This window comes from Nicotiana tabacum, chromosome 19 (assembly GCF_000715075.1).
Source record: "Nicotiana tabacum cultivar K326 chromosome 19, ASM71507v2, whole genome shotgun sequence".
Classification (NCBI taxonomy): Eukaryota; Viridiplantae; Streptophyta; class Magnoliopsida; order Solanales; family Solanaceae; genus Nicotiana; species Nicotiana tabacum.
The window spans coordinates 144,183,924-144,200,233 of NC_134098.1; the positions used below are offsets into that span (position 1 = coordinate 144,183,924).

Below are 16,310 nucleotides of genomic sequence, written 5' to 3' on the forward strand. Positions count from 1 at the left end.
GAACACTGAATATAGTGCAAATAACTACTGTAAATATTCAGCTGATAGCAACTTCATTTAGGAAGGTAAAAGCTGAAGAATTATTGTAAAGAAAACTTTTTCCTAGTTGGGTAAATTCCAGATAAAATGGTTCTTTCAGACATACCAAACAAGGCAGCACAAACTATGTTCAAATTATATCACAATGAAAGAGCACATCAGCAAACAATCGTGTAGCTTTCTACTGCACCTAGTGCCCACCACATAAGCACATGCAAAGCTAGGAAACATGAAACCCCCTTTTTCAACTTCAGCTTGATTAAAATAGAAGTAAGATCTGGACATGTCACGTTGGGAAAATTGTTCCAATCCTTGGGATAAATCAAAATTTTCAAACACAGTACAAATTACAGCTCTTTAATAGCAAAATCAAGATTCAACTTCACTTCCTTTAAAGTTTCAATAAGCAGCTAAATGACTCTAACTCTCTGTCTGCTCCCTAAGCCTTCGAATAGTGCTCCTTACGGTAACAGCGCTAGCAGTGCTGGAAGAAAGGAGAAAAAAATTAGTACTTCACGCACAGAAAAAGAAAGAGAACAGAAAGAGTCCAGATGATAATTACTTCAATGTATAAGCACCGCCAGCTTTCACTTTGCCGCAGTCTTTGCAACCCCAAATTCCAACAGCTTTCCTCTTGACCGCATACTAGAACAGAAGAGCATAGTGACATTATTATTGATGTAATTATGAATTTGTGCTCTATAGCTAACTTTCATATAAAAATACATGGGAACTGTACCTTTCCGCAGAATTCATAGAAGTACTTGCTGTGCTGACTGACCTCCATCTTCTTGATCTGTTTCCTCAAACTGGCACCATAACGGGTACCTATAAGAGAAAGAGGAGGTTATTCAAGGATTTCATTAGACAAACCAACAAATAAATATGCAACTCGACTTATCTTAAAAGGAGGGGGGGAGGAAAACTTCTTAGGGGATACCTCTAGCAGTCCCGTAACAAATAACAAACAAAATCATGACTAGCAATGAAGTAATGGATACTACATTTCACTTACATTTAATATAACTGTTGTTCTTCTAGCAGATACTAAACGTTTAGAAAAACATTCTCACAAATTTTTTACGAGAAAAATAACTTTAAGATGCAAATCTAAATCTCATTCATTTTTTCCTCTTAAGGCATGAAATCTTCTAGAATACACTACTAATTATCCATTAAAATACAAAGGTAACACAAATCATAGCAGCATTTTTGACACGCACCATACTTCCCAACGATACCAGCCTTCTTGGTTCTCTTGGTCTGCATAGGAAAAAAAGTACAGTTTAACAAGCATGTCAAGCTAAAATGATAATATAAAAGGCAGAATGAAAAAGTTTGATCTCCAAGCAGCCAAACAAGAAAAAATAAGAGATTACACCAAAGAATCAGCACATCACCAATCCAAAACAGTTAGACACCCATATAAGTGATCGTAATCAGGCAACCATTAAGTATGAGTCAGCGAAGAAGTAGCCGACAGTGGATGCACGCAAACCCATTGCCTTAGGCTCAAACTGCAGTTATGCAGTATATCTATGTGGATATGTACATATTTAATCAATAATAGTATGTTCTAGATTATATAATTTAAAACCAGAGAATGCTAGCCATGTCTACAAAATCACAAGTGTCTCATTAACTATGAGGAAATCATAAGTCTTCTAACCCATTACATCTTTCTAGACCTAGCTATGCATGTAATAATCAGCTAATGGAGTGATACAATAGAAGAACTTTAGCACCCTTTTATTATATGGTTGAACACCAAACACAAAAGAAACGCTCATATAATAAGCTTAAAACCTCCAACTAAGCTACCTTGGCACTTCACTGTTACTGGTACACACACTGATACACCAACAAAACTACTTAACCAAACATTTCACCTAATTGAGGATTACATTGCCGTTAATTAAAACAATACAAGAAGAAATCCGAATAATTGCATTCAACAATTACATCGTTGCAAATATCTGAATATCTAAAAACGTAATGCTCGTCTGACTTAAGAGTAAAGAGTACCATATTGGCGAGCTACGGAAGCACCCTGAGACCTGATGGAAGAGAAAAGAAGCCGCGGCTGCTGCAATAAAACCCTAGACTGCGAAGAATCAGCTATCCTTTGGTGCTTTTATATGAGTGGCCCGATTCGAGTCTCTTTCAATTGATCCTAACATGGATTTTGCCCTACAGCCCAGTAGGGAGTTTACTCTCGGATACAGGCCCATTTAGCTGTTTTTCTGTGGAAAAAATCGGAAAAACTTTTTTTATGACCTTTTTGGACAAGTTTTGTAAAAGAAAAAATATTGGATAGCTTTAAGGGGTTCGTTTAGTTTAGTTCCAGGATATCGCATAGGATTATATTTCTGAGATATCTGAGATTATCTAATACCTACAAGCAAAATATGATACCTAGAAACTCAAACTTTATATCGGAATTAATATTCTTATCCCGGTAACCAAACGACCCCTAAATATTTAAATAAATTTTCAAAAAAGATTCTCAGAGCACTTTTTAATATTTTAAATGAAAATTAATCTCATATCGTCATTGAATAAACATTTCACATTTTTAAGAGTTATATATGAAATTGTGAATTAAGGTTAACCTTCAAAGTAGTAGATGGCAATTTAACAATATCTTACTAATTTGTTTTATTTTTTATTATAATTGATATATGGATTAACAAAGTTCCAAAGTATATAGTCCACTAGTTAAATGATAGAAAGATCAATCATTCAAACTTATATAAACTTAATCGAACTCGAGCAGATTTATCAAAAGCGTCAAGCTTGGCTCGGCTATTATGATATGCCTAACTAAATTAACGACTAGCATTAGTAGTTGAGAATCCGGAAGAGAAGGAATAAGTAAAAAGTTAGAAATCAGAGTAGAAAAGCTTAGATAAGTCGTTTATCTATTCTCAGCTGCTTTTATATTGTGCTTTACTATTAACAGGCACATTGCAATGGAAAGTGTATACCCAAAAACTTTATTTTATGTATTTGAACTAGTCAACGGTAATAAAGCATTTGACAGTTGTGACGTGTCGTGATGATTATGAAAGGTCAAGGTTAAAGGATAAAGCGACGCCAATGTCGAAGTTGACTCAGCAGATGACGAGGACGAGGACAAGCTCCCATTTTGGATGCGAAGCGGCGATGTTCGTGGCCCATGTGTCCATATAAATAGGAAAAGATGTAGAAAAGAGGGAGCATTTGATCGTTTGTAAAGATTTTCATCAACATTCTTTGTACAAGATTCTCACTATATTGAATAGAAACAAAGCTTGATTTTATACTTTCCTTCTTTTATCCTCTCTCCCGATCCAAGAAGGATTGAAATATATGATTTCTTATCATTATCCATCATTCTCATAAAGACATTGGAGGATCTCATCCTTGTCGGGTTATCTTTGTCTCATCTACTATTTAAAAATTATTTATTGTCATTTATTGCTCTCCTTTATATTTTCAAGTCTTTATTGCTCCATTATTTTCTCAAGTTATTTTATTTAATGTTATACATTAAATACTCGCCGTAAAGTATTAGATCTATCGTTGGATATTAATATTGACTATGATTAACCGTGTTTTCAATAAATCTAATTATATAAAACCAAAATCTATTTTTTTTATCATAGAGAGAGAACCACAATGTTTGAAGTACAATTTTTTTTGACGTGTTAACATGAATAGGAATATTCGTAAGGAGTTGGAACAAATTTTTGCAATTTAATTCTTAATAAAGCGAGTCGAAATCATATGAGATATCCGACTCAAACATTCATGAAGTGAGTCAGATGTTCAGTTAATTTTAAGTAAATCCTTGTAAATTACCTTTATTTTAGTGTTCAAAAGTTATTTTAGCTATAAAAAACAAAATTCAGACTTGTGTCATTTTGAAAGACAGCATGAACGTTTGACATATGATTACAGGACAAATTGTTGTCACATGATTGGAAATTTCCAGCAATAAAATTGAAATAAGCTCTAGAATATCATTAGACCAATACATACGAGGAAAAGCGAACCTTCAAACTAAAGTTATCCTCGATACGTCGAAATAATAAAAAGTCAAAAGTTTTTTTCAGACATAATCTATCTATATCTATATATTATATTAAAAGAACGAATGTCCTTAGCGAAATATCGTTCGCCTTTTTTATCCTTTTAAAATAAAGTTCACATTTGACAAAATAGTTATTTGACATGAAATCAACTAAAATTTTGATTATTAAATATTTTTTTATTTGAATCATTTAAAATGTCCTAATATATTTAGAACTTTTGAAGTTTACTATAAATATACAACTTTGACTTTTTCTACACCTTTTTACCCCCAAAAAACGTATCTTAGCTAAACCAATAGATAGGAATTTGTATTTGATTTTAATTCCTTCAAAATTGCATAAGAAGGAACAGGTATCTGTTATTGTTATGAAAAAACATTTCTTGAAAAGTTTGCTACTTATCATCCAGTAAAAGGAAAAAGAGCCTTTGAAAACTTTCTCTTCCTTTATGATAACCAAAAGTTAGCAAAACAACATTCTATTGTTAATTTGATCCTTTGTAATATGTTCATTAACCCTATTTCTTTTATGTCAAAGTATCAAAATAATTTTTTTACGAAAAACAAAAAATATCCTAAGTGTAAATAAAATATACTATATCTTTTCAAGAAGGGACAAAATTATCCTCAAAGTGTTTAGCAATTCCTAATGTAAATAAAAAAGACATATATTGAGTATAATTATAATTTTATCTAATATGAAATGTACTTACAAAAAGTTAAAAAAAGTCCATCTACAAGTTAAAAGAAAAAATAAAACATTCCTAAATTTCTAACGTAAATAAAAGGAAAGTAAAAATTGCATTCCTAAAATTCATACATAAATAAATGAGAAAAATATATTTTCAACTAGGAATTATATTTTTTTTCAATTCCTAAAATCAAAGCTAAGTAAAGAGAAAAAATAACTTTTTCAACAAGTAATCAAATTGTAACTAAAGAGAAAAATACTTTATTAAAAAGGAAATTCTAATTACTTTTGTTATGGTTTTTTTTTTCGGGAACATTGATCCTTATCGAATAAAAACTTATGAGTCTTTTCTTAACCCTTTTTATTTATGTTTTGAATTTTAGAAATGTTATATTTTTAATTTGAATACAATCTAATGTCTTCTTAAAAGGTGTCAAATTCATTCTAATTTGATGTAAGAAACGAACTATCCTTACCTTTCTATAAAATTATGGCCGTTAGCAAAATGTTATTCGCCTTTTTTATTCTTTAAAAACAGATTCCATACTAGATAAAATAATTATTTAATTATTTTTTAATATTTAGAAGTTCCAAATGAAATAATTTTTTTATATAAAGATTTCTTATTTAAACTATATAGAATGTCCTAATATTTAGGACTTTAAATTCAATTAAAATTTACTTTACTTCAATTCAAATTCAATTAAAATTTGTCTTACTTCAATTCTTTCCTTAAACTAACATTTATATGCTTGTGGACATGCTTTTAGAGTTGAATGTGTATTCTTAGCCTCCTATAACGACCCGACATGTCGTTTTGAGAATCTGCACTTTGCTCGGAGTTTTGAGAGCTCGATCATCTCCGCATAATGTGTTATGACTTGTGTAAATCGTCGGTTTTAGTTTTCAAGTTATCCAGAATCGATTTGGAAGGATGAACTTCAAGATTCAAGCTCTAAGTTGGAAAACTTGACTAAGGTGAATTTTTGGGTAAACGATCTCGGAATCGGGATTTGAAGGTTCCAGCAGGTTCGTATGATGATTTCAGACTTGGGCGTATGTTCGGATTGGGTTTTGGATAACCCGGGAGCATTTTGGCGCCTATTGTGAAAGTTAGCTGTCACGACCCGAAATTTCCTCCTTCGGACCGTGATGGCGCCTAACATTTCACTTGCTAGGCAAGCCAACGTTAGAATAATATTAACTAATTTTTAAATAATTTTTAAATTATTAATAATCAAAAAAATAAAAGCGGAAGTAAAGTTTGAAATATAGTAAAATAACCTATAAAATAACGGTGTCTAAATACCATCTTAGAATTGGTGTCACAAGTGCACGAGCTTGTATGGGAATAAACACATAGCTAAAGTAAAATAGATGGGGACTTCAGAACTGCGGACGCCATGCAGTTATAACTCAAGTCTCCTCTGGTAGCTGAAATCTGAGCAAATCTATGGTACGCCGCTGGGACCAACTCCAAAATCTGCACAAGAAGTGTAGAGTGTAGTATCAGTACAACCGACCCCATGTACTGGTAAGTGCTGAGCCTAACCTCGACGAAGTAGGCTAAGGCGGTTCACTTACATTAACCTGCACGCGATATTAATAACAACAAAAAATAATAGAAATAAATCAGGTAACTCATTTATAATAATTGAAACCAACCCAGCAATCATAATCCATATTTTTTCAACCAATTCTGTTGCAGCATACAACCCGCTCTCACAATATATTCACATTCAATTCTGTTGTAGCGTGCAACCCGCTCTCCCAATATTATCCTTTTAATCAAGTCTGTCATGTATTTATTTCAATCAAGTATATATATAGATTGTTAAATAAGTCTGTTGCGGCGTGCAGTCTCATCCCCCAATATTGACTTTTCAATAAATCTATTGTGGCGTGCAATCCGATCCCCCAATATTGACTTTTCAATAAGTCTATTGCGGCGTGCAATCCGATCCTCCAATATTGACTTTTCAATAAGTCTATTGCGTCGTGCAATCCGATCCCCCCAATATTGACTTTTAATAAGTCTATTGCGGCGTGCAACCCGATCTCCATTATTGACTTTTCAATAAGTCTATTGCGGCGTGCAATCCGATCCCCCAATATTGACTTTTCAATAAGTCTATTGCGGCGTGTAATCCGATCCCCCAGTATTAACTTTTAATAAGTCCGTTGCGGCGTGCAACCCGATCCTTCAATATTGACTTTTCAATAAATCTATTGCGGCGTGCAATCTGATCCCCCAATATTGACTTTTAATAAGTCTGCTGCGGCGTGCAACCCGATCCTCTAATATTTCTATTTCAATCAATTCTTATAGAATAAATTTCCCTAATAAATGCAACAATTACTATAAAATTATAAGACAACAAGCATACAACAATTATGAAATAAACAATGACAAATAGCAAATTATTATAGAAATCAGGGAGAAAATAGGTAGTTTAATATTTAATACGCTAAATGTCAAATAACAATTAAAATACATAATTCAAATAGCATGTAACAACTAATACAGGAATTTAAGAATTAATATTTGACAAAGAATAAGAGAGAAATAATTATTATAACAATTAATTTATGATTAAAAATAATTTATGATTTTTCAAGTAAGCAGACAAACAATTAATTCGACGACGTATAGACACTCGTCACCTCGCCTATACGCCATTCACATGCAATTCACATAACAAATAATTTAAGGGTTCTATTCCCTCAAGTCAAGGTTAATCCCGACACTTAACTCGCTTTATAAATTCCAATCAATTACTCAACCATAACTTTTCCTTTTAAATTTGCCTCCAAAAGCTTCAAATCTATTTACAAACAATTCAATATATTCAATACTAATCATAGGAATTAATTCCATATGAATTTACACATTTTTCGGATAAAATCCGAAATTCATTAAAATATTCGATAGTGGGACCCACGTCTCAAATCCCAAAAAAACTCACAAAATCCGAACACTCGTTCCGATACGAGTTCAACCATATAAAATCTGTCCAATTCCGATATCAAAATGGACCTTCAAATCTTAATTTTTTGTTTTTGGAAAGTTTTACAAAAATTTTAATTTCTTCCATCTAAATCCGAAATAAATGATGAATATAGACATGGATTTGTGAAATATAATCACTTTTGGTTAAAGAACACTTACACAATTCAAAGTCGTGAAAATTCCCCTTGAAATCGCCCAAATTCGAGACTTAAAACTCAAAAATGAGTAAAAATGGCAACTTCCGAATTTATGGGTTCTACCCAGTCATTTTCGTATTTGCGAGACAAAGCTCGCATTTGCGATGCCAGGCTGCCAGGTGAAGTTCTCCTGTGACATCCGCTTCTGCCCAAAAAGGCTGCACCTGCGAAGACCCCAGGCCAGGCCAGGCCCGCATCTGCGATGGAAGGCTCGCTTCTGCGAGCTCGCACCTGCGGTAAAAAATCCACAGGTGCGATTACACCATAACCCAAAATTTCAGATTTAGCTTAAGTCCAATTCTTGATCCGATTTCAATCTGTATCACTCTCGGGGTACCCGGGACCCCATACGAATATACCAACAAGTCCAATAATATAATACGGACTTACTCGGGGTCTTGTATTACGTCAAACAACGCTGAAATTATAATTCACACCCCGATTCAAACTTTGAGTTTTAAACTTTCAATTTGCAAATCTCGTGCCAGAATATATTAAATGAATCTGGAATGACTTCAAATTTGGCACACAAGTCATAAATGATATAACGGAACTGCTCAAATTTCCAGAATCGGATTCTGGCTCCGATATCAAAAAGTCAACCCCGTGGTCAAACTTGGAATCTTTAGCCTTTAAATTGCTAGTTCCGTTAAATGGTCATAACTTGTGCTAGGGACCTCCAAATTAAATTTCGGGCATACGCCCAAGTCCCAAATCACGATACGGAGCTACTAAAACTGTCAAACTACTGATTCGGGTTCGTTTGCTAAAAATATTGACCAAAGTCAATTTAATTGAGTTTTAAGGCTCTATTTCACATTTTAATCCATTTTTCACATGAAAACTTTCCGAAAAATTTTACGGACTGCGCACGCAAGTCGAGAAATGGTAAATGGTGCTTTTCGAGGTCTTAGAACACATAATTTCTTATTAAATTTAAAGATGACATTTTAGGTCATCACATTCTCCATCTCTAAAACAAACGTTCGTCCTCAAACGGAGTTAGAAAAAAAAATACCTGAGCTGGAGAAAAGGTGTGGATATTTACTCTGCATGCCCGACTCGGACTCCCAGGTAGATGTCTCTACCAGCTGACCTCTCCATTGCACCCAAACTGAAGGATAACTCTTTGACCTCAACTGTCGGACCTGCCGGGCTAGAATAACCACCGACTCCTCCTCGTTAGTCAAATCTTTGCCCAATTGGACTGAGCTGAAATCTAACACATGGGACAGATCACCATGATATTTCCGGAGCATAGACACATGTAACACCGGATGAACCGCCGATAAACTAGGTGGTAATGCAAGCATGTAGGCTACTTCACCCACCCTTTCAAGAATTTCAAAGGGTCCGATATACCTAGGGCTCAACTTTCCGAACCTTATTACACCTTTCATAAGTGAAACGCAGAGCAATATTCTTTCTCCAATCATGAATGCAATATCACGAACTTTGTGGTCGGCATAACTCTTTTGTCTAGACTGAACTGTGCGAAGTCGATCCTGAATAATCTTGACCTTATCCAAGGCATCCTGTACCAAATCGGTACCCAATAACTGATCCTCTCCCGGTTCAAACCAACCAACTGGCGATCGGCATCGCCTTCCGTATAATGCCTCATATGGAGCCATCTGAATGCTCGACTGGTAGCTATTATTATAAGCAAACTCCGCAAGTGGCAAGAAATGATCCCAAGAACCTCCAAAGTCTATAACACAAGTGCAGAGCATATCTTCCAATATCTGAATAGTGCGCTCTGACTATCCGTCTGTCTGTGGATGAAATGTTTTACTCAACTCCACCCGCGTGCCTAACTCACGTTGTACAGCCCTCTAGAAATGTGAGGTAAACTGCGTACCTCGATCTGAAATAATAGACACGGGCACACCGTGAAGGCGGACAATCTCACGAATGTAAATTTGAGCTAACCTCTCTAAAGAATAGGTAATTGCCACTGGAATGAAATGTGCTGACTTGGTCAACCTGTCCACAATGACCCAAACTGCGTCAAATTTTCTCTGAGTCCGTGGGAGCCCAACAACAAAATCCATAGTGATACGCTCCCAATTCCACTCAGGAATTTCTAACTTCTGAAGCAAACCACCAGGTCTCTAATGCTCGTACTTAACTTGCTGACAATTCAGACACCGAGCTACATGTGCAACTATATCCTTTTTTATTCTCCTCCACCAATAATGTTGCCGCAAATCTTGATACATTTTGGCGGTACTTGGATGAATAGAATACCTGGAACTGTGTGCTTCTTCAAGAATCAATTCACGAAGCCCATCCACATTAGGCACACAAATACGACCCTGCATTCGCAGAACCCCATCTTCCCCCACAACAACCTATTTGGCATCACCGTGCCGCACTGTGTCCTTAAGGACAAGTAAATGAGGATCATCATACTGCCTCTCTCTGATGCGCTCATATAAAGAAGACCGAGCGACTTTGCAATCTAGAACCCGGCTGGGTTTTGAAATATCTAACCTCATGAACTGATTAGCCAAAGTCTGAACATCTGCAGCTAATGGCCTCTCACCAAACGGAATATACGCAAGACTGCCCAATACTCACAGCCTTTATACTCAAAGCATCGGTCACCACATTGGCCTTTCCGGGGTGATACAAAATGGTGATATCATAGTCTTTCAACAACTCCAACTATCTTCTCTGCCTCAAATTAAGATTTTTTTGTTTGAACAGATACTGAAGGCTACGATGATCAGTAAATACCTCACACGAGACACCGTAGAGGTAATGCCTCTAAATCTTCAGCGCATGAACAATGGTTGCCAATTCTAAGTCATGAATAAGATAATTCTTCTCGTGAACTTTCAACTGCCGCGACGCATATGCAATTACCTTGCCATCTTACATTAATACTGCACCAAGCCCAATGTTAGATGCGTCACAATATATCGCATACGATCATGAACCTGTAGGTAATACCAATACTGGCGCCGTAGTCATAGCGGTCTTGAGCTTCTGAAAGATCAACTCACACTCGTATGACCATCTGAATGGGATAACTTTTTGGGTCAATCTGGTCAATGTGCTTGCTATAGATGAAAACCCTTCCACGAACCGACGATAATAGCCTGCTAAACCTAGAAAACTCTGGATCTCTATAACTGAAGTAGGTATAGGCCAATTCTGAACAGCCTCAATCTTCTTAAGATCCACCTTTATGCCTTCTGCTGATACAACATGCCCCAAAAAGGCAACTGAGTCTAACCAAAACTCACATTTTGAAAACTTGGCATATAACTGATTATTCTTCAAGGTGTGAAGCACACTTTGAAGATGCTGCTCATGTTCCTCTCGACTGTTGGAGTAAATCTAGATATCATCAATGAATACAACCACAAAAGAATCCAAATAAGGCTTGAACACCCGATTCATCAAATCCATAAATGTTGCTGGGGCATTTGTCAACCCAAATGACATCACTAGGAATTCGTAATACCCATACCGAGTTCTAAAAGCTATTTTAGGGACATCAGAGGCCCTAATCTTCAACTGATGGTAAACAGACCTCAAATCGATCTTCGAAAATACCTTAGCACCTTGAAGCTGATCAAATAAGTCATCAATTCTTGCAGCGGATATTTGTTTTTGATAGTAGCCTTGTTCAACTGCCGATAGTCTATACACATCCGCATAGAGCCATCTTTCTTCTTTACAAATAATACTGGTGCACCCCAGGGCAAGACACTAGGTCTAATGAATCCCTGATCAAGCAAGTCTTGTAACTGCTCTTTCAATTCTTTCAACTCTGGCGGGGCTATACGGTATGGTGGAATAAAAATGGGCTGAGTGCCCGGAGCCAAATCAATACAGAAGTCAATATCTTTGTCGGGTGGCATCCCTGGCAGATCTGCAGGAAATACTTCTGAAAATTCACGAACAACTGGTACTGAGTCCATAGAAGGGGCATCCACACTGGGATCGCGAATATAAGCCAAATAGGCTAGACACCATTTCTCTACCATACGCCGAGTTTTTATATAAGAAATAACCATGTTGGCAGAATGGCCAGGAGTTCCTTTCCACTCTAACCGAGGTAACCCTGGCATAGCTAGGGTCAGTGTCTTGGCATAGCAATCCAATATAGCATGATAAGGAGACAATCAATCCATACCCAAGATGACATCAAAATCTATCATATCAAGAAATAGAAGATCCACACTAGTCTCAAGATTACCAATAGTAACCACACATGAACGATAGACATGATCTACTATAACAGAGTCTCCCACCGGTGTAGATACACACACAGAAGCACTCAGAGAATCACAATGCACAACCAAATATGAAGCAAAATAGGAGGACACGTAGAAATAAAAAGATCCTGGATCAAATAGAACTGAAGCATCTCTATGGAAAACTGGAATAATACATGTGATCATAACATCAGATGACTCGGCCTCAGGCCTAGCTGGAAAAGCATAAAATAGGGGCTGGGCCCCACCACTCTGAACTGCGTCTCTGGGACGGCCTCTAACTGACTGGCCTCCACTCTAACGGTCTGACCTCCATCTCTAATAGCCTGACATCCACCTCTAATAGCCTGACCTCCACCTCTAGCTGTCTGACCCCAACCAAAATTACATCTGCCTCTAGACGAGGCACCACTGAAACCACCGAACTGTCGAGGCCTCTTATAAGACCTCTGTCCTTTCTCTTGTACAAGAACCATCTCGATTCTCCTCGCGACATTAGCAGCCGCCTGAAAAGAAAATTCACTTTCGGTCTCCTTGTCTATCTGAAGCCTGATAGGGTGAGTGAGTCCCTTAAAAAACCTCCTCACTCTCTCTCTCCCTCAATAGGTAGTAAAATGAGAGCATGACGGGGCAAATCCACATAACGGGACTCATACTGAGTAACAGTCATACTGCCCTACTGTAGACGCTCAAATTGCTTGCGAAATTCCTCTCTCGGTGTGATATGGTGGAACTTTTTCAGAAATAGCTGAGAGAACTGCTCCCATGTAGGTGCAGGCGATCCGGCTGGTCGGGTCAATGTGTAATCTCGCCACCACCTCTTGGCGGAACCCGTCATCTGAAATACAACAAAATCAACCCCATTGATCTCAGCTATACCCATGTTCCGTAGCACCTCATGGCAGTGTAACGACCCGACTTGTCGTTTTAAGAAATTACGCCCCGTTCAGTGACTTAAAGTTTCGAGAAGCTTCGCATTATGTATTATGACCCATGAAATTACATAATACGGACTAACTCGGGGTCTCGTATCACGTCAAACAACGCTGAAATTACAATTCACACCCCGATTCAAACTTTGAGTTTTAAACTTTCAATTTGCAAATCTCGTGCCAAAACATATTAAATGAATCCGAAATGACTTCAAATTTGGCACACAAGTCATAACTGACATAACGGAGCTGTTCAAATTTCCAGAATCGGATTCCGGCTCCGATATCAAAAAGTCAACCCCGTCGTCAAACTTGGAATCTTTAGCCTTTAAATTGCTAGTTCCGTTAAATAGTCATAACTTGAGCTAGGGGCCTCCAAATTAAATTTCGGGCATACTCCCAAGTCCCAAATCACGATACGGAGCTAACGAAACTGTCAAAATACTGATCTGGATCCGTTTGCTAAAAATGTTGACCAAAGTCAACTCAGTTGAGTTTTAAAGTTATATTTCACATTTTAATTTATTTTTCACATAAAAACTTTTCGTAAAATTTTACGAACTGCGCACGTAAGTCGAGGAATGGTAAATGGTGCCTTTTAAGGTCTTAGAACACATAATTACTTATTAAATTTAAATATGACATTTTGGCTCATCACATTAGCATTTTGGAAGAAATTCATCATATTTGGATTGAAGTGCATTTCAATGTTATCGATGTCTGTTGGGATTCTGAGTCTGAGAATAGATCCGTATGGTGATTTTGGTATTGGGAGCGCATCCAAAAATGGATTTGTAGGTCCGTAGGTCATTTTGAAGTCGTTTGGCAAAAGTTAGAAATTTGAAGGTTTTTGAGAAGTTTGACCGGAAGTGGACTTTTTGATATCGGGGTCGGAATCCAATTTCAGAAGTTGGAGAATGTCTGTAATGTCAATTTTGGCTTGTGTGCAAAATTTGAGGTCAATCGGACGTGATTTGATAGGTTTCGGCATCAATTGTGGAAGTTTGAAGTTTCAAGTTCATTGAATTCGAATTGAGGTATGATTCGTCGTCCCGATGTTGTTTTATGTGTTTTGAGGCCTCGATAAGTGTGTTTTATGTTATGGGACTTGTTGGTATATTTGGACGGGGTCCCGGGGGACTCGGGTGTATTTCGGGTGGGCTTCGAGATATTTTCCTCCTATTTTGAACTGCTGAATTTGTCATCTGGTTTTCCTTCATCGCGTTCGCGTCCTTGAACTCGTGTTCGCGTAGTGTTATTTTAGAGGGTGAAATATTTCCTCTTCGCGTTCGTAGCTACCATCTCGCATTCGCGAAGTTCTGCCACCTCCTTCTACGCGTTCACATTCCATATGTTGCTTTCCATATTTGTGCTTTGAAGTTATTTTGGTTAGATTTGAGCCGCCCCGGATGTCATATCACCCGAGGAGTTCATTTTGAGTATTGGTTTGCCTTCTTTCAGGTAAGTGTGTTTGCCTAACTTTGTTGAGAGAATTTTTCCTACTATTTGACATTGTTTGCTACATGCGGGGGTGATACATATATGAGGTGACGAGCATATATGCATGTGTCAGACTGTCACGACCAAATTTCACCTATAGGTCGTGAGGGCGCCCAACACTACAGCTAGGCAAGCCAACTTAATAAATTAAGCATATACTGACAAAATTTAAAACCGAAAAATAATAAAACCCAAATTCTACCAATGTGTGTGCCAAGACCTGGTGTCACAAGTGTACGAACATCTAGTAGATTTTACAAAACCCCAAATACTGTCTGAAATAAAAATAGCCAGAATGAAAAATATAAAGAGAGACACTAGTAGCTGCAGAACGGATCAGAGAAACAGCTCACCACTATGCCTCTGGATAACGTGGGTGTAAGACGATAGGTCCCCCACTAGTACTTGCCTCAGTTCCTGCACAAAAAATTACAGCAAGTGTAGTATGAGTACGTAAACAACGTGTACCCAGTAAGTATCAAGCCTAATCTCGAAGTGGTAGAGACGAGATGGTCGACTTTGACACTCACTATGGGTCAATAATAATAATTGAAATATAACTAGGATATTTAAGTCAGCATAATTTACAGAATTTAAAATAATTTATTTAATCAACGGAAATAATCAAATTTCTTCAAATAATTCTCAATATATTAATTAAATTCTTTCAATTCAAATAATTTCCAATTTATCGATTAAATATCATTTACAGGAATAACAATTAATTTTTTAACAAGCAAGAATAATACTTCATTAAATTCCAAGGATTTTCCAATTTATCAACTAGCTTCGCACGCTGTAATAAACTATTAAAGTATCATATAATTTTTATTATTAAGTACGATTTCTGCCGAGGACGTACGACCCGATCCAGAGTGTTGTGTATACTGCCGAGGGACGTGCGGCGCGATCCATAGATGCATCTATCCTGCCGAGGCGTTCGGCCCGCTCCATAAGAAAGGAGGCCATTTTTCTATGTACCTCCGGAAGGAGAGTATTTTTATTATAAGATAAATTCGGGAGGAGAATAATTTCTTTTTAGCAATTAATTGATTTAAACAGAAAATCAAGCATATGAGATTTCCATCATTTAATATATTTAAACAGAAAATCAAGCATATGAGATTTCCATCCTTTAATATCTTTATCTAACAATTCACAATATATTCATATATATCAATTAATATTAATTAAACAAAGAATACAATGTACACAAGTAATTCATGCTTTGAGTCCTAAACTACCCGGACTTTAGCATTAATAGTAGCTACGCACGGACTCTCGTCATCTCGTGCGTACATAGCCCCCGCAATTAGCAACAATTATTTAATTTAATTCCTATGGGAAAATTTCCCCCTCACAAAATTCGACAAGAGACTTACCTCGTCTCAAAGTCCACTTTCCGATTATCACGTCGCGTAAAATTCTTGATTCGATGCCGAAAAATCCGAAACTATCCAAAAGTTATATAAAATAATTAATAGATGTTCAATAATTTGAAATTCATCTATTAAATAAATTACCCTGTCCAAAATGGTAAAAATCCTAAAATTCACCCCGGGCCCAAGTGCCCGGATTCTGAAAATTTTCGGATGGAAACGTTACCCATAATCTCAAGAACTCAAATATATAAT

The 16,310-nt window shown here is 36.6% G+C and overlaps 1 protein-coding gene across 1 annotated transcript; it reads right to left on the reverse strand.

Annotated features, from left to right (window-relative positions):
* Positions 1-279: 279 nt before the first annotated feature.
* Positions 280-2,198, reverse strand: LOC107770536 (large ribosomal subunit protein eL43). Its single transcript, XM_016589858.2, has 5 exons — positions 2,065-2,198; positions 1,263-1,302; positions 779-867; positions 602-684; positions 280-523 (listed from the first exon to the last, which is right to left on the reverse strand). The coding sequence occupies exons 1-5, from the start codon at positions 2,065-2,067 to the stop codon at positions 460-462; spliced, it is 279 nt and encodes a 92-aa protein (XP_016445344.1). The 5' UTR covers positions 2,068-2,198; the 3' UTR covers positions 280-459.
* Between the last annotated feature and the right edge of the window lie 14,112 nt (positions 2,199-16,310).